Source organism: Pezoporus wallicus, unplaced genomic scaffold, assembly GCF_028554395.1.
Source record: "Pezoporus wallicus isolate ANWC-B61680 ecotype Strahan unplaced genomic scaffold, APGP_CSIRO_Pwel_v1 contig_6899, whole genome shotgun sequence".
NCBI lineage: Eukaryota > Metazoa > Chordata > Aves > Psittaciformes > Psittacidae > Pezoporus > Pezoporus wallicus.
Window position 1 is genome coordinate 2,038,930 of NW_026638613.1, and position 19,172 is coordinate 2,058,101.

Sequence of the window (19,172 nt, forward strand, 5' to 3'; positions counted from 1 at the left end):
TCCGCGACATCTCCACGTGCCGCGCAGGACCGCGCACCCCGGGCACCAGCAACTGTATGTGCGCGGGCAAGGAGCGGCATCCCTGCTGCAGGCAAGGGAGGCACCGCACTCTGGAGACTTCGACCGCCCTTCGCAGCAGCGACTGGTGGTACCCGCACCCCGGGCAGGAGCGGTTCAGGCAGCGGTGCCGGCGGGGAGCGTTTGTCCTGGGTGGGAAGCGCTGAAACCCCACAGCCCCGCGCCCGGACTTGGGAAGAAAGTTTAAGCGATGCTGCCGGTGCGGACCTTGCCGGCGCGCCGGATCTGCGCTGCGGGGCTGGGCTAGTTCGTGGTCCTGCGGCGCCAGCCCCGGAGCAGCGCGGCGCCGGTCCGCGCCCGCGGAGCTAGCGCACCCACGTCTCACGTGACGCGCCGGCGAGGACCAGCCCCTCTGTCCCCACACCTCGGGGCCGGGGGGGAGCAGCAGCACCCCGAGAGCGGCGGGGCGGGGCCGCCCGTCCCTCCCCGCCCTCCGCACCTGCCCGAGCAGCGCAGCGGAGGGCGCGCAGCGGCGCGGAGGCCGGGCTGGGGCTGCGGGGGCGCGGGGATCTCCGCGGGCGCGCCGGGCGGTGATGCGCAGCCCGCGGCGGCAGGATGCGGGAGGGGAGCGCGGGCAGCCGCGACGCGGAGAACCGCACGGGCGGCGAGCCCCCGCTGCACCTGTTTCCCGCACCGGTGCTTACAGGCATCACAGTAGCCTGCATCCTCCTCTTCGTCATCGGGATCATTGGCAACCTCATGACCATGCTGGTGGTGTCGCGGTTCCGGGACATGAGGACCACCACCAACTTCTACCTATCCAGCATGGCCTTCTCCGACCTGCTCATCTTCCTCTGCATGCCCCTGGACCTCTTTCGCCTCTGGCAGTACCGGCCCTGGAATTTCGGGGATCTCCTCTGCAAGCTTTTCCAGTTCATCAGCGAGAGCTGCACCTACTCCACCATCCTCAACATCACTGCCCTTAGCGTGGAACGGTATGTTGCCATCTGCTTTCCCCTCCGAGCTAAAGTGATCATTACCAAGGGGAAGGTCAAGCTGGTCATCCTTTTCCTCTGGGGCATCTCTTTCATTAGCGCTGGACCCATCTTCATCTTGGTGGGGGTCGAGCATGAGAATGGCACAAACCCCCTGAGCACCAACGAGTGCCGAGCCACAGAGTATGCCATCCGCTCAGGGCTCCTCACAATCATGGTCTGGACCTCCAGCATCTTCTTTTTCCTGCCTGTGTTTTGCCTGACTGTGCTGTACAGCCTCATTGGGAGGAAGCTCTGGAGGAGAAAGAGAAAGAACATTGGTCCAAACACTGTCATCAGGGATAAGAACAACAAGCAAACTGTGAAAATGTTAGGTACGACTCTTCTTGCACTGTTTTTCCAAAGGATGCATGTGTTTGTGTCTCTGTGTCTGTGTGTTGTGTGTGTGAGAGAGAAAGACTGAGAACACTTGGTAGTTCTCTATAGCTGTTTCCAAAGGAAAGCATTTATCGAAAACGCTTCATACAAAGTGCTACACTTCAAGCTATTGTAGAATAACTCTTCTGTCTCCCTACATTTGTTTCTAACTGGTTTGAGCTGAAGACTCTCAAGCAGTTAAATGTTAATAACAATCACTGGCAAGGACAAATATTATGGTTATAATTAGCTAGTGCCTTGGAGATTTCTTTAACATTTTTCCTCTTTGGTTGTGAGTACCGATGTTATTTACAGAAAGATAGTTTATTTCATTTTTAAACGAAAGGAAACCTTTCTCAAGCCACAAAGTTGAACTGCAGACTAAGCAAAGCAGGATATGATGTACATTTAGTTTCACATGAAAAGAGTGCTGAGGTTTTAGCAAATTGGGGTTATATCATAAGCTTACATGGCCGTGCTTGTAAAATTAATCTGCCTTCTTATATTAACAAGACACCAGGATGTGATGAACAGGGAGCACTGCATCTCCTTTGAGGTCTGTGATCTTGTAAATTCTCACTGACTTCAAGAAGACAGGATCAAGATGACAGACACTGTCATTCCTAACTTTGTATATTGACATCGCTAAATGGTTTAAACGACAGATATTGCTGGCACATGGAAACACAAATTTTAACGTACTAACTCAGTGCATGTTGCGGAGTTCAATGCACAAAATCAAAAAGTTGTTCTGCAGTTTAGTGCCTGAAAACTGCAGAATCCTACTGCTGCTGAGTGCCTTTATTGAAGCAAAAGTCCTCTGCAGTGCAAGTCAACCCATGGATTTCAGCAGCAATGAGATGCTTTATGTGAAGAAGGTTTCATGGGCAGCAGCTCTGCTGTGCTCATTTAAGCTGTGCTGAAGTGATGGGCTAATAAGATAGATGAAGAGGTGGCGGTGTGTCCTAAGTACCTTTAAATATTAACTGGGAGCCTAACTGATTTTTTGTATTATTATGCAATAGCAGGAAGAATAATAAAACCCACAGCATTCTTTGTGCCCTTTCAGCTACATTTTATGATCAATAGGATTACTTCAGTCTGGTGTGACCTTGGAAGTAATTCATCATTTACACTTCTAGAGTTTCAGGCTTATGAATGTCTACTTAGAATAAGTAAATTGCTAGCATATATTACTACCATGTTTATATTTCTGCATACTTAACTATAAAGAATTTTGAAATAATAACTGTTTATTCCTGCCCTGAAGCATTGCCACAACCATTACAGTATTTCAGACACCTTTTTCCTTTTTTTCCTTTTACAAGGTCTGACAACCAAGTAAGACAGTGGCAAGACCATCCTCTGACAGGGAGCCAATATTCTCTAAATGATAACAGTCTGATGGAAAGAAAAGAAATTAACAAGGGCTCAGAATGAGCAGATACTCAATACAATCTGCTCTCACTGCTGTTGATGTTCTGCATGGAACATCAAGTAAATGGGATTAGCATCAGCACCTCTTCTAAATTGTAGAGAAAGGTTATGCTTCTAGGTCCTTAATTAAACATCTAGACATGCTGTTGCAAAGGAGTTATCATACCCAGTTCCTATTGAAATCAAGGTGATTCTGCATGCGTGAAGATCAAACTGTCTATTTCTGACTAGGAATATACATGTCTACATATGAAAATACTGACTATGCTTAAAAGCCTGTTCGTAATGACCATCATGGTAATATTCATTACATGGATTAAGCTCCACTTGTGAGCAAGGGAAGCGTTATCTGAATTCTGTAGGTGAAGATACTAAGGAAAAAATTGAAGTGGTTCACTCAAGAAGATGCAGACCTGAAAAATGAAAATGTACTCTGAACCTCAGCCCTGTGCCTTATAGCCCACCATAAGTCCTGCATAAGTATCTATTTAAACGTGGGAATGCTTGTTCAGGAAGTTGTTGGGGAAAGATCCCTATAACAATTCCTCTTAGCTCTTTGAATTTTGTTATCTGCTGGGACTTGACATGAGAAAGCAGGATTGCTAACATGGGAGAACAGGTTTACAGGTGAAAATGGCTTAAGAATGTCAAAAACACCTTGCTCAAATTTTTGGGTTTTCTTTGGTGTATTAACAGATATACACTCAAGCATTGTGAAAAATAAGAAAGGTGAGAAAGATCAATAACACACAGGAAATAAATGGAAAATGTTTCCCTTTCTCTAGGGTGGAAATTCAAATGGGCAAGTGTTCAAAGCTCACACATTCCTATTATTCTACATACATTATTTTTACATATAAACACAATCATAGTGATAGTATAATATTACATATATACTATATAACTATGAAGTATATATGTTTAATTTTACTCTTATTGGAGTAACTCATGTTCCAAAAAACGGGCAAACTGCAGGGGTGCACCACTTCTCTGTTCTTACCTTGTGGTGTGTGCTCTAGAAGTCCACATTCTGGTGGTTTGTTTTATTTTTGGGCCTTTGCCTTAAATAATTTTGCTTTCCAGAGATTACATTCTTTGTTATAAACCACAGACTTGAGTCTATCACATCATACATAGTTTTCTTTTGTTATACACTGCAGATGACAGATCATCATGCTGTTTTTGTCACCGTTTTGATTCTTTCATTCTCTATTTATGAAAACCTAAGTTTTATAGGTTGGAAGTGTGCTATGTCATATTAGTTGTGTAATATACAGACAGTCTGTTTGGATTTGATCAATGTGTTTTAAGTGTTGCTAATTTATACCTCAGAAACTGTATTGAGAGACATGAACCTGAAAACATATGGGGTGCATTTTCAAACTTTGTGATTAATTTCTTAAAGAAATATAATTTTAAAATAGAATTTTAATCACCCATATTTTAATACTAATTCTTAACACAATTTCTTCTGCTGTTTTTATTTTAGTTGTGGTGGTATTTGCTTTCATACTCTGCTGGTTGCCTTTTCACGTAGGACGATATTTATTTTCCAAATCCTTTGAAGCTGGGTCCTTGGAGATAGCAGTGATCAGCCAGTACTGCAATTTGGTGTCCTTTGTTCTCTTCTACCTTAGTGCAGCCATCAACCCCATCCTCTACAACATCATGTCAAAGAAGTACCGAGTTGCTGCTTGCCGCCTGTTTGGACTCAAACCCCTTCCAAAGAAAAGACTCTCCAGCACAAAGCAAGAAAGTTTGCGTGTTTGGACAGAACCAAGTGTTATCACATGATGCCTGATTTCCAGCACTGGAGCATCACTTACCCATGTTTCCGAGAAAGCCATAACGAAAGAGAAAGAAATAAGAATTGAAATGTTAAAGCTGTACTTCTGTCACCATCTGGATTTCCTGAAAGATGTAATGTTGGCAGTTACAGACTAAAAATCCCAAAATATAACAACAAGCCAACAAAAAACTAAATTTTGAGACCATAAAAGGAGACACATGATTACGGAATTTGGCAACACACAAGTATTATTTTTCTGTTACTTTTTCCCATATGATTTTTAACGCTGACTTTAGCAGGAGAGGTAGGTTTACCATCCTGAACAGGGGAATATAGCCCAGTCCACTTGATAGTCTCTGTGATTTCAGTAGCTGCTAATTTGAGATCAATTATTCCAGAGTTAAGTTTACTTTTGCTAAAAATTTTGCTAGCATGTAATCAGATGGTACAAAGAGAAAATTGAATGGCCTTTTTGGAGTAGTGAACACAGAATTTGATACACTTTTCATAATCTTGATTTTTAAATAAACAAATATTTTTCTCTGAATGAGGAAAATGATTTCTGAAAAAAAGAAGAAATAAAATGGATAAAAATAAACAACCTTCATGTCATATCTGAGTAGAAAGAAAAAAAAATGCCCTCACAGAAGTGACTTAGAACCTGACTGTACTCAAATATCTGTTTTAAGTATTTACTAGAGGGACAAGGACAGTGGACAATGCTGACTTGAGGACTACAGTGATGCTATGAAAATATGGAATGCAATCTCCCACCAAAGTTCTTTAGTTTTGTTTTTGTTATATTTTACTAGTTAAATCATCTGTACACATTCTATTCAGCTTGTCTGTGAATGACTTGATGTGTTTGAACTTGGAAGCTTTTAGTTGTTTTGATATTTGTAATGACTCTGTAGTTACTTGCTCCTATGCTGTGCACTACCATACCCCCGAGGTTTGTTGAGGACAGGTCTCCTGCCTGTAAACCCTGACTTCTTGCTGTTTAAAATATATGAGTCAGTTACCAGTACCGTGTTTCTCCATAAAGCCCTGTGTGTACTTGTACTAGTTTGCTGTAGTATTAAATTGAGAACATTTTTTTAACCCATGTGACCTGACAAAGTAATAGAAAAATCTGCATTGGGAGACACAGGCAGACATGTTCTCATACTTCCTCCATAAAAATCTTAAATTCAATTGATCTTTATAACTGAAGTATGCCATTAAAAGGCAAACCAGAAAACTTTCCGTCCTTTATGTTAATGTCTTATATTGCATCTATTTTCACACCAACATGTAGATTTTGTGGATCAGTTAATAGAGTTTCAGAGCATGCAAGCGCAATAGCAGCTTTCTATTTACTTTGTTCTGGTATTTATTACCCAGCTGGTCCACAACTGATGCTCCATAATGAATTGTCTGTTAGCAGAAGTCTTACTGCCTTCAAACTCCTATTAACACTGATGGCCATTTGCCACCTGTTACACCTGTAGCTGATGGTGCTGCTCAGGTATAACCCAAAAGAGAATTTGGCCTCTTCTGTAAATAGTGTCTTTTATGCCATCCAGTGCTTTGCTAGGGCCAGGGGGCTGATTGCTGCTCCTCAGTGTGGTGCCTGAGCCTGTCTCGCTCCCCACTCCAGCACTCACAGAAAGCACAGGTTTGATGTATGCAAACCTATAAATTAAGGGACAAATCAGCAGCAGTGCTATAGGATCATTTAATCTCTAATCACATCTGTCTTGTTACCAATGTTGTTCTCTCAGTCACTGACCAACAGGCAGATCTGATGGCAGATGTCATGCAACTCAGGGAAACAAGAAATTTTGGAATCTTGAAAAGATTTGAAGATGTGAACTCACTTGTAACATGTCTCTGTAAATGAACCAGTCACAACACCTAGTGTCACGTGTTTCAAATCTCAGCTGTGCCTGTGTTATTAAATGTGAACAGAATAAAATAAAGTGATGGGACCCTTTACAGACCTACCTGGTTGTTGGTAGTGGAGGATCTGGTGTGTGATTTCATGCAGGCTGAAGAAGCAAGTTGCCATCAGGTCCGCTCAGCACTGCCATACACCTCTCCTCACGATGTGGGAGCCGGGCACAGTGCTGGGTGCTGCAGGACTGGCAGCAGGCAGGGCAGGCATCCACAGCGTTCGGATGGGGCACAGAATGGGTAACAGCATCATACACAGCCTGCAAGACTTCACAGGCTTGCTCTGTTCTCTGCAAGTAAAACCTCCGTCTCAGTTATAGGAAGAGATTCTGTGCGGCCACAGTGGTCCCACAGAGGCTTTTACCTAGCAGAGAAGCTGCATTGTTTGGTTACCATTTTTTTTCCCAAAACCTGCATAACTTGATTAGGCTATGGGCCTTTTGGGTGGGAGTGATAGGGTTTTTTGGGTACTTCTTTGTACCCTTTTTTTTTTTTTTTCTCAGAAAAGCTGTAACATTAATGCCCATGAAAGCCCTGTGTACACACGTTTAATTTCTGCATATAAACTATAACCATACTAATAATTTCATTCAACCTAACACTTCATCAGGAGATACTAAATTTTAACTATACCAACACTGTGAAATTGACACAACTTTGTTTATAAAATAGAATTTAAAGCATTTAATCTGGGGCCACAGAAGTCAGAAAGAAGGGGCCTGGCTGCTTATTTGGGGGGAGGACAGGACTTTTTCCTTCTCACTTAGGAAATGGACTTATTTGTGCAAATCATTGAACATTCGGCCAAATCTAACAAAACACACACATTAAAGAAGAGCAGCCACCTTCATGATTCTTGCATAAGCAGGAAAATACTGCAGATCTAGCAGGAAACATTCAAGCATTTAGCACATGCTGTAGCTGTCTCTATACTGCCCATTAGTTTTGTTTTCCTCAGCACTAAAACTTTTCCATATAGAAATGCTAAAGCCAGTGTAGTCACACCAGCATGCACTGGCTCCAGATGGTGACTAAAGTCTGCTTCCTCCAACAGGTACCTATGCATGCTTTTGTATGGAAAACAAGAAAAAAGATATCACCTGGATAACCTTCACTTTTGCATCATAAAATCAACTATTGTCAGATGCCTCCAGAAAGATATACACCTCCCCACCAGAACTGATGGATGAATCCACATTGCTTGCCTCAAGGTTTATTGCTTAAGTTGTAAGAAATAACTTAATAGGGAAAGAAAGTACAGTCAAGATTTCAATAGCATTTTTTACCAAAGAGCTGCTACCTGATGTCAGCACAAGATAGATATCATGGGTTTGTCTCAGGTAGTAACACAAGGCAAGGTTCCTCCTGCCTCGTTTCTACCAGGGCTTGCAAAGGCAGAGGAGATACTGCAGGCAGAGAGCATAGTGGCAAACAACCCATGTTGGCAAAAGCAATGCTGGCACTCATTTAACCAGTACCTACTGTACCTCCTTGGGGTCCACAGTGTAGTCTATCCTGGAAAATACCTTCTAGCAGAGACAAAGCATTTCTCCTCTGTTTCCCAGGGCTTTTCTGCAGCATTTCATGTTCCTGGCACCTTCTCCCTGTCTGAAAGAGCATGGGTGCCTCCACCACCTTGTTTTGGGTCTGGATATGGCTTTTGAGATAGATATTTTACATGCACAGAAGACAAGAGCCCATGCAGGCACTGGGCTATTCATTAAGTGTGGCAGACTGGGTAGCTCTGCAGCACGATTTCTTTCAGGCTATTGAACCTTAGACTGCATTTCTGGAAACTTTTCCCTGCAGAAACCAGTTCTAGCTGAAAAAAGGAAAATATAATGTATAGGGCTTTGTTAGACAAAACTTTGTGGTGTTCTTACTGACTCGTATCTGAGCAGCCCATATAGTAAGTAACTGGAGGTTCATTAAACAGTTCAAGTTTTAGAAGCTTTTCTAACTACACCTTGTATCACAGCTTCACAAATAAATAGGAACAATTTGGCTGCTTTTTATTTCTTGGCAACCTGTTACATCAGTGATGAAATAGGTCAAATGCTTTACCAGAAAGCTTCATTCATTTTAGAAAAGTACCTTTGATGGAGACACGCACAAGCAGAAAATCATGCCCTATTGTATTTCTTTCCAAAAATAAAATATACTGGAAAAAAACCCCAGCACTTACATGTCAAACTTTGAGTTGACAGATACTCGGTAGTTATATAAGTTTGTGGCAAAGGACATTTGCATAAGTCTTATTTAAAGCAGCAGCCATTAGAAACCAAAACACCCAGGAGAACCTCCTCTCTGTCATGGCTCTGCTGTAGAGGTGGTGCAGCAGCTCCCTCCTCATCTGCTGATGGGCAAGGGCAAGGTGTGGGGAAGCAGGAGGGAGAGTGGCTGCTGATGCTGATGGTTCCTTTGCAGGTTTGAAGGCAGCTGGTTCTGCTCCGTGGGGAGTGCTTTCTTGTATTGACTGGTGTGTTCACTTACGGGGCTGTTTGCAGTTCCTCTGAGCCCTTCAGTCAATGTTTCCTGATGGGCTTCCATACAGTCTGTATCATTTGCAAAAACACTGTGGCCTTCAGGAGGCAAATTCCACCTTGAGAAGTAAAATCAAAATTTGGTACCAAAAAAATATAACCTACCTAACTCCTCACATTGTAGTGATGCCTGCGTTGCTCCTTCTGCACACCCTGAACCGCCCTCTTCAATCACCAGCTGAAAGCACAATGAGTAGATTTTACTCTCACAAATTTTAATGAAAAATGTTAGCCCAATTTTACAAAAAGTAAATTAAAGCACTTGGCATTTTAATCCCTTGCTCAAACTATGCTGCCTTAGAGGAATGGGGTGTGGATCCATTCACCTCCCTCTGGGCGTCACTCCTTAGGCTGTGGGCTGGTGAAAGCAGCTACGAGCATTGTTTCTGTTTCTAAGCTGTGCTGCCAGAGTGCTCAGCACGAGTAGCCCGAGATTAGCATTATATGAGACATAAGTAACCTCTGACTAACACTGCAGCCTGTGGAGAGCACAGCCAAAGGGAGCCTGAACAAATGAAACACAGGCTATGCTTCCAAAGCTCAGCTTGCCCAGAGAACCTGTGGTTGCCCCATCCCTGGCAGTGTTCAAGGCCAGGCTGGATGGGGCTTTGAGCAACCTGCTCTAGTGGAAGGTGTCCCTGCCCTTGACAGAGTGGGTTGGAACTGGATGAGCTTTAAAGCCCCTTCCAACCCAAACCATTCTATAATTCTATGATTCAGTCTGCATCCCTCCTGTCAATAATAACCAGACAATATGTACTAATGGCTGAAGCAACACCTGCACCCACAGTGGGATTTGTATCTGCACTTGAACTCTTTTACCAATCCCTGGGCCTGCACACATGCAGGAGCTTCCTGGAGAATCCTCCAGGTGATCCAGATGGACATATATCCAGCAGATGCAGCTGCAGGAGTTGGCATGTCTTGAGAATGTCTGGCATGATTTACACTATTTTACACTATTTGCTGTCATGCGCATCTAGCTGGCGTTATACACTGCCAAGCGGTAATGCAGGCAGCACTTGGTGGAGCTGGAAGCTTGTAGGGCATTAACGTGAAGTCCCTCTGTTCTTTAGGTAGGTCCATCATCCACACAGGGCAGTGGTACATCTCCCTCACTCCAGCCATCTCTGCCCATCCATGCATCCCTGAGGTGCTGCAGTAGACTCCTCCCAGCTCTGCACAAAGACCAGGAAATTCACAGGAGCAAAATAACCTCCTCATGCAGATGTGCTTGCCAGTGGCTTGTCACTCTCAGGCATGATTCTTGGTGAGAGACAGGTAAAACCTCCAGGGGTTTGGCTTCATGTCCCATGTCCTTGGCCAAAATTTTGCCCCGAGCAGTTTGTTAGATGATGGGGTACAGCTTTGCCAGCTCTGTCAGATCATGAAATCAGAGTTTCAATTTCCAGAAGCCCCAGCTGTTGCTGTTTAGAATAAAAAAAAAGGAATGTTAGGTCATTATTTGTCTTTTACACCTAAATTATCATTATGCAAGTACAGCGAAAGAGGATTAAGAAAAAGAAAAGTTTAATCCATCTTGTATTAATGGAGGTTTAACTGCAGGTTTCTCCACTCCTGCTTGCTGTTGAGCTTTAGTACGGTTGTTATTTCAGCACACAGTATAGTGCAGTAGTATTACTGGATGCAATTAGTATACTTGGTGGGCATTTAACAGTTTTTTTCAGTGCTCTTCCCAGCAGAAAGGCTTCTGCTCTCTTCCAAGCCCAGCACTTTTATGGTTCTGCCCTTTTCAATCTCAGTTACAGACTAGTGCATGTTATTTTCAAATAAGCACAAAATTCACAGCCACTCATTAACCCTCTTCCTTGGACGAAAAAATAACCAACCAACCAACCAACCAAAGGGGAAAAAAAAAACCAACCCAAAATCTCTCTACTTCAGACTGGAGAAGGCACTGGGGAGACCTGAGAACAGCTTCCAGTACATAAAAGAGGCCTACAAGAAATCTGAAGAGGGTTTTTTTACAAGGGCATGTAGGGATAGGACAAGAAGAAATGGTTTTAAACTGAAAGAGAGGAGATTTAGATTAGCTATAAGGAAGAAGCTCTTTACTGTGAGGGTGGTGGGGCACTAACACAGGTTGCCCAGAGAAGCTGTGGCTGCCCCATCCCTGGCAGTGTTCAAGGCCAGGCTGGACAGGGCTTTGAGCAACCTGCTCTAGTGGAAGGTGTCCCTGCCCTTGGCAGGGGGGTTGGAGCTGGATGAGCCTTAAGGTCCCTTCCAACCCAAATCATTCTATGTTTTTATGAAACCACCTGATTGATTGGATGTGAACAATCCCTTTGCTTTCATCTTCCCAGTGGTTTTGGGCATTCATGGACAAGCACCTGTGTCCTTCATACATGGGGCTGGGTCCAACCAGAGAGCGGTGAGATTGCTGCCTAGACCCCAGGACTGTGCCTCATTAGGAGGGCACCCAATCCTCAGTTGGCATCTGAAGTGTGTGCTGTCTGGTTTTCAACCTACCACTTTTGATCTGTGCACAAATACGTAATTTTGAAAGCCTACAGGGTGCTCCTTTGGCTGTACTTGGAGATAAATTACTTGGCAATGAAGGCACTTTGTCGCTCTATGTCTGTGCTTTGTTTCCCTTCGTGGGAGAGAAACAAAGGTTTCGTGATGTGTGCAAGTCCATAAGGTAAAATTGCTCTCAGAAATAAGGTACTCCAGGGTCAACATCAGAGCCTGCTCCGAGGGTACAGGAGATGCTCTTCCAGCATTTGCCCCCATTTTGAAAGCTGCTGGATCAAAAGGAAAGAGTTTTACTCCCTTTCCCCTTTGCTCATGTTCTGATTGATTTTCACATGATTGCAGTGCTGTCCATGAGAAAGAAAAGGCATGGTGATTTCCAAGCCTTTTTTTACAACTTTCTTCCCTTCACAGCCTCCTTCCACCAACCACCCAGTGCTGTGAATCATCCTTGATTAGGGCTGGCAGGCAGGGAATCTAACACCACAAGCCTGTCCTGCAATGAGCCTGCAGAAGGATGAGCTCCGTAGGAGTTGCACTCTCTCGATCCTCCTCCCCGTTCCTCCGGGAGCGGGAAGGGGAGAAGTGCAGAGATTTAAATAGCTTCAACATGCCAATATTACAAAAGATAGCAAAACTTCATACTACATATTCTCACCAAATGTTAAACCAATATCCATGATCACATGGGGGTGTGTGTTCTGCCCAGTCAATAGCACTTTGGTATTTTTACCAAGTGGTGACAATGTGATTGATTTCCGTAAAATTCACTGTACTGTGCTAGGGGCTGCAAAAAGGTGTGATCTTCTGAGCTAGTTTTGATTGAGCATCTAGTTTTGAACCCACTGAACTATTGTTAGTTTGTGCCTTGGCTGGCTCCCCGGCTCCAGCGGAGATGTGGGGATGTGAGGCTTATCCCTTGGATAAGTGGCTGCCTTGGGTGCTGCCTGAGCATCTCCGGTCTAAAACCGATATCCAGGGAAACAAAATCATTTCAGATATACTCAGGTCACTACAGTGGCTTCTTCTTCATAAAAAGCTAACCTGCAAGGCTAACTGGTTCTGCTTGCGGAGCCACTGCCCCAGAGTCATCTCAGACCAGCTACTCTTGCTGTAGTGTCAAAAACAACAAGAGGTTTGGATTTACCTGCATTCTCTTCAGTTTTCGCTATGGGCTTGTGCCTGATTTCCCACATCACAGTGTAATTTGGAGTCTGCCATGTAGCTAAAGGAGTGCCATTGCCATAGGCTGTGATGAGACCTACATCAAACGTCCCTTCCTGCAGAACAGGCTGCAGTCAATCGCATCACACTTTAAACAAGGACATGACACTGAGCTATACTGTGCAGAAGAGATACCTACTCTCCGTAATAGAGAGAAGGCAAAGACAGGAGCAGTAAGACTTAAGCACTGCTATCCAGAGCAATCACAATATTAGAGCGCTACACCTGACAACATACAAAGTCCACACAGCAGCATCCTAGGGAATATTTGGCCCTGCTGAGTGCAGAGACATGCTTTCTCTCACTGTGCTGAACCCTGGCACACTGCAGCAATGGCTGGGCAGGCAGCAAGCACCATTCCAGCTGGCGTCCTGCCCAGGGACATGAATGTGGGCCGTGCAGCAGAGCCCCCTGAACCAAGGACACCGTGACCTGCTTGCAAGCATTTTGTGGCTAGAAAGGGAATTTGAGCTATTAATAAATAAATACAATATCTACACTGGATTAGGGGGAATTTCTCAACTCTATTCATGTTTTAATCCTTACAAGACTGCTGCATCCCTACTGTTTGCTCCATTTTATTTGTAGAGAATAGCTTTCATATGATGAAGTGAGATGAGCTAATAAAATTACCAAGAAATGACACCCACTGAGCACATTGACCCAAGCAGTTATTTACTAACCATGATAGTAGACCTAAAAATAGGTTTGATAGCATGCAATAACATCTATACCAGCAATTAACACAGTAAATGTAACTACTCAAACTAATGACAGCACAGTCACCTAAATAACAGCAGATAGGAGCCTGATCCACTGTGTTTGAATGTGCCTTGTGAAACCTCTTATTTTTTTATTTCACCCAGCCAAGAATCCGCACGTTTTGAGAGAGCAATTGTCACAAGCAGAAACAGATGCAATCATGTAGAACTTATTAAAAGTAATACTGGTGAAATAGCTTTTTCAAGGGATCTCAGCTGGCTTTTTCTGTTCAGTCATAAAAATAATGAACCAAAATGTTCATATCTCCTCCTCTACTAACTTGTGGCTCTCACTGCTGAGTAAGAGATAACATTTGTGTCTTCACAGCAAGGCAGGTGAATGTTAAGGACAGAGAATATAATTCTACACCACTTCAATAAATCACAATACATCATGAATTCTGCAACAATTCTATAATTGTAGAAAAAGATTTACACAGGAAATATAATTGATGCATCGCATTTCCCCACTAATTTCTCTATAACTTTTCCTCCATACCTTTGGGTGCAGACAGGTGTAACAGAACCATCTGGTTCATGTATGTGTCATTGGTGCTGGGGGGTGTGGAAATCACCCCATCTCCCTAGACCATAAATTGCTCAAACTTTGCCAAGGTCTTGAAGGATCCATTTAGGCTTGGCATGAAGAAGTAAAGATTAGGTTACAGCTGGAGTCTTCTTTAAAAACATTAACCAGTCTGGTTTTGTACAACTTGTTTAATTCCAAACAAACACAGGTGCAAGCAGGAGAAAGGTGTTGGCTTGGGTCTGGCAGAGACTAAGCAGTTCAGTTCCACCAGCTTCCTAGTGGTCAATGTGGAGACTTGGGTGGGCTGTGAGCACCAGGACTCATCCCACCGCTTTCTACCAGTTTAAGATTAACTTCCATGTGTCATCTGCAACCTTAAGCTTCAGCAAAAGGACCAAAACACACTGGGGCCATTAAAGACAGTGATGATTCAAATCACATCAAAGATGGATGGAGGCTGGAGCACTTCCTCTCTTTCATCCACGACTTGTAGTACTGACAGACCTTCCCCTTTCCCCATGCAGGAGGAGGAGCCTCTCTTCCCCACAAATGCCAAACACATCACAGCAGCTTTACTCAGTTGACAAACGAGTCAGATGCTGAACGACTGAGCTTCCACCACCACTACAGGCTCTGTACAAGGTGTCACCACCCCTCCATTCAGACAAGAACAGCAGCATTCCCAGCTGCAAACCTGTAAATGACAGGAGAGCTCGGGTAACTCAGCCAACTCCCACCTGACTGAGAACAACGATACCTTGGCCCACAAGGCAGGAGTAACTCAGGCGATGCTGTTTTATACAGCATGCCCTGGAGATGTCTACACTGAAGCTCCTGAAGGATTTAATTTTCAGGGGTGTTTTCAGAACCTCTGCTATGCTTGAAAACAGGAGGGACACGCAGGAGTGCCCGGGTCCCCTGACATAAAGGCTAGAGTTAACATCTACCTCCCTTCAAACAAGTGCTATTTATAGTAGGCTCAATTGGAGTATCTCTTAAAAACTCAAAGACTTGAATGAGTCTGGCAGGAAAAGCTCCGCAGGAGGTGAACAGCACAGATTGAAGTTACCTCCAAATATGGTTTGCTTTCTTACTTGTCCTGGGCAGCGAGCAGCTCAGATCACACCACGTCTTACTTTGATACACTTGTTTCTCATACAGAGATACCCCCCTTTAAAAGGAGCTCAATTCCCCTCCACCAATCCAAACATGCTCCCAACTCGCACCAGTGACTGAAGTCAAAAGCAAAACAAATCCTACCCATTTAGTTTTATGAACAGGCTCTTTGATTACCAAGAGAGAATTGCTGCTGCTATAGAAACCTGGTGACCGCTCTGCTGCAGGCAGACCTGGAGATTGCTCAAATTGCAGTATGTGCCACAGTCCACATCCAACTCCAGAGCCACCTGAAAGGTTGTTTGTAAAGCCTCAACAATATCTAAAAATACGAGCTTCTGCTCTGTTCCAAAACTTTTCTAAACAGATACTTTTGTCCAAACAGGTGTAAGCAGGCAAGAGATGCTGGTAAATATAACATTGCCCAAGCCTGGCTAGAATTTGCTGTTTCCTCATAAAACAAAATCCATTGGAAAATTAGTGCTATTTACCCACCTCTGCTTCATTTCAGTGTGGAAAAGGGACCCAGCACCTCAGCACCAAGCCTATAACTTTGCAAAATAACATTCAGATCTCAACCAGCAAACACCTAAATCCTCCTTCACTCCCATGGGCTTTAGCCGTCCCCCATCACTGCTGCAGACACCCATGGCAATACTGTAAACCAGGGATTACTGGAAAGATTCTCTTCAGATACCAAAGTGCTGATTAGTATTCTATAGACATTATTTAAAAGATTTTGTTAAAGAGAGATTGTTTCAGCAAACACAGCAACCAAGTGAAAAAGTGTCTGTATTTCCCTAGGAAAACCCACTCATGTTGTAAATTCCAGTAATTAAACAAACAAACAAACAAGACGTGGTATTTATGCAGTGATTTGAAAAAGAAAAGCTATTTAAAAAATGTGCTTGACAAGAAAAATGTATACATACTAGAACAGTTCTTTATGATGAGTAATTGAATTTATTGCACATAATTAGCAAGTAAGTGAAAAGTTTGGTATTTCAAGTGTTTGATTTCAAAGATAACCGATCTAGGTGTATTTTTACCATCCTTACATTTTCATGCAAGCTATTTAAAATAAGTGATTAAAACACCACAGAAACCTGACTTTAAGATTATTTCTATAAACTTTCACTTACCAAGGGGAGCAAACTGTGGGGCAGCGGTTACAGCTCACTGCCCCAGGCTAGGCAGCCCCAGGGAGAGGACTGTGATTTCCCACGGATGAAGAGGCAGAGGGCTACAGAAACCAGCTAACATGAGAAGAAATTTGACATTTACCTGGATGATGCTGAGGTCAAAACAGGAGCAGCCTTTGGATACACGGCACAGGTTACAGCCTGGCTAAGCTTCAGCTTTCCAGGAGCTGGATGAGCAATCTGTGGTGTGTTTAGCACAGTCTAAGAGAAGATGATGCCACAAACGGCTTAACTGCACCAGCAAACACTTCACAAACACCACAGAAATCATTCCACTTACAAATCAGAAGCATCCCATGTTAAACTGGGGGGCTCTGCTCCTGCTGCAGCAGAACCACTGACCTGCAGCAAGGGGCCACACACAGTGAAAAGGCTGTATTCAATTAAGAAAAGTCCTGGTAATATCAGAAAGAATTAAAACATTTATTGGGCATAAATATATTACATATACACTACAGATACAGTTAAGTCTTACATACATAGTGTAGTATTTGCAAAATCTATACATTAAAATTGATATGGCAGTTTTAATATAATGCATATGAAATAGTCTAAAATTTACAATACAAGAAAACTTATGATTTTTTTTTTTTAAAGTTGAAAAGCTTGGAATGTATGTTCCCATAGTGAGGTAAAAACATTTTATTTTTTTTTTCAATTTAAAGAACTGTGCAAGGATAAGATTCATACACATTCAGTTAGGGCACTTTTTCAATCATGACACTGAATACTGAGCTACTGTAGCCAACAAACAGGATTAGAAAATATTTCAAGTTCATGAAGAAAAAGGCAGAACCATATAAAACCATCTCTCTCCTCCATTAAGGGTTTTAAATATTTAGTGTTTCATTCTACCTTTGTTTTTGTTGTTCATTATTTCTTTGATAGCAGAGAGCACTTGGGTTGGATTCAATGTCTGATACTGCTGGACCAAAGGGTGTAAGGATGTGTGGGAAAAGGCATCAGCAAAGGGCACGTCAGTGGTAACAGCAATCACAACAGGAATGGTTTAACATCTGTGATGCCTTATTTTCTTGTCAATGTATGAATGACAATCAGATCACTATGGCAGAATATACAAACTAAAAATAATGCCAAATTAAACTCACTAAGGGCCTGTCCCAACTCCTACAGAATACTTGCTCAGATAATCTCAGGGTTGGACTGGGTGTTCTCGGTAGCATTGATTATAAGGGACACCAAACAATGTAGCAGTGACAGAAATGCTTCAAGAGTAACTGATTGCTTCTGCTCACCACTTTTAGCACAATTTGTATTTCAAACTTTCAAGATCAAAATTGATCAAATCATCTAGAGCAAGGTGGGTATATTTTTTTCCTTTTTTTTTTATTTTTCTTTTTTTTTTTTTAAAAGGTGTCAAGCTTGGACTTCATAGCAGCACTGCTGGAACAAAAATAAAAAAGGGAATCTCTTAAAATTTCTGGGTTTCCAAACTAGCAGTTTTTTCATTGTTTGAAAAAATACTCTCTTTCCCCTCCACTGAAAACAGCTGTATATGTTTTGCTCACAAAATACAGATGCAAGGTCACAAAGTTTTGTATCACAAATAATTTTAAATAAGATGTAAATAAATTTGACAAGCCATGACTTTGGCAAAACCAAAAAAATATATATATTTAGCTCAATACCATTAGTTTGCAATGCTAAATTAAACTAATTATAGTCAATAACAAAATACAGAACATTTCTAATATCTGCTACATCTAGAGAGGCACACAGAATAATTCATTGATCTTAGCACTTTCTTTCCAGAGATGATTATGTTTTTGGATACATGTAAACGTTTGAATCACTGGTAATGGTTTTTTTCTTTTCTTTTTTTTTTTTCTTTTTTTTGGCATTTAATGTACTAGATGCTCCCATCTTCAAAAACACAAGAAAATGTAAGAAGATTAATACTACTAGGAATGCTGCCAGGTAAAAAGTTGACCTAAGTACAACAGTATAAAACAGACAAAATATAACATGCTATGGGGAGGGTGGAGAGGGGGATTAGTACATAAGTACACTTTTTATTTTATTTTTTACAATAAATAAAAGATTGCACTGTAATTGGTATTTAAAGTACTGTATGCAGTATATAGTATAAATAAACCTAAACCAAAAATAATGTTGTTTCTTCCCCATTACTTTGGTTAAGGGAATATTATGCTAGTACAGGACACTGAATCTTAAGACAATGGAGACAAGAGCACAAAATAGCTAGGACAAAAGCAAAACCAAGTAGCAAAAATATACAAAAACAAGAGGCAGGGAAATACACTGTGTCTGTTGCACCCTTTTGGAATCTATTTGCACCTCCAGCTCATTTATGTCCCTGAGGTACTTGCACAATGTTGACTTAATATAAATAATCCAATGACTCCAGAGTTAAAAATCTAGTATCTTGATGAATTAAAATATGTGTCTGGGAAGGGGCAGGCGGGAGGGGCACATGCTCCCATCAGAGCAGGGACTACTCTTCCTGCAAGACTCTCATCTGAATTTTGCCATGTACCAAGTTATTATTTCAATCAGCCCTGTGGTAAGAATAGCGTAGATACCCATTTAAGGTATTTAAAATAGACAGACCTAATTTCTGATACCTCCAAGAAAGTTCCATAAAATGGATACCCCTCCAAAAAATAACAGTAATAAAAAAAGATCAACCAACAGTAAAGTTTGCTTACACTGAGTGAAAATCTCACCTAAT

The 19,172-nt window shown here is 42.4% G+C and overlaps 1 protein-coding gene across 1 annotated transcript; it reads left to right on the plus strand.

The window, feature by feature from the left end:
• The first annotated feature begins 237 nt into the window (after positions 1–237).
• GHSR (growth hormone secretagogue receptor) lies at positions 238–5,365 on the plus strand. Its single transcript, XM_057411528.1, has 2 exons — positions 238–1,387; positions 4,357–5,365. The coding sequence occupies exons 1-2, from the start codon at positions 634–636 to the stop codon at positions 4,659–4,661; spliced, it is 1,059 nt and encodes a 352-aa protein (XP_057267511.1). The 5' UTR covers positions 238–633; the 3' UTR covers positions 4,662–5,365.
• Positions 5,366–19,172: the final 13,807 nt, after the last annotated feature.

Coding starts and splice junctions, on each gene's coding strand:
- GHSR (XM_057411528.1), top strand. CDS start 634: ATGCGGGAGGGGAGCGCGGGCAGCCGCGACGCGGAGAACCGCACGGGC. Junction 1,388..4,356: donor GCAAACTGTGAAAATGTTAG/GTACGACTCTTC, acceptor TTTTTATTTTAG/TTGTGGTGGTATTTGCTTTC.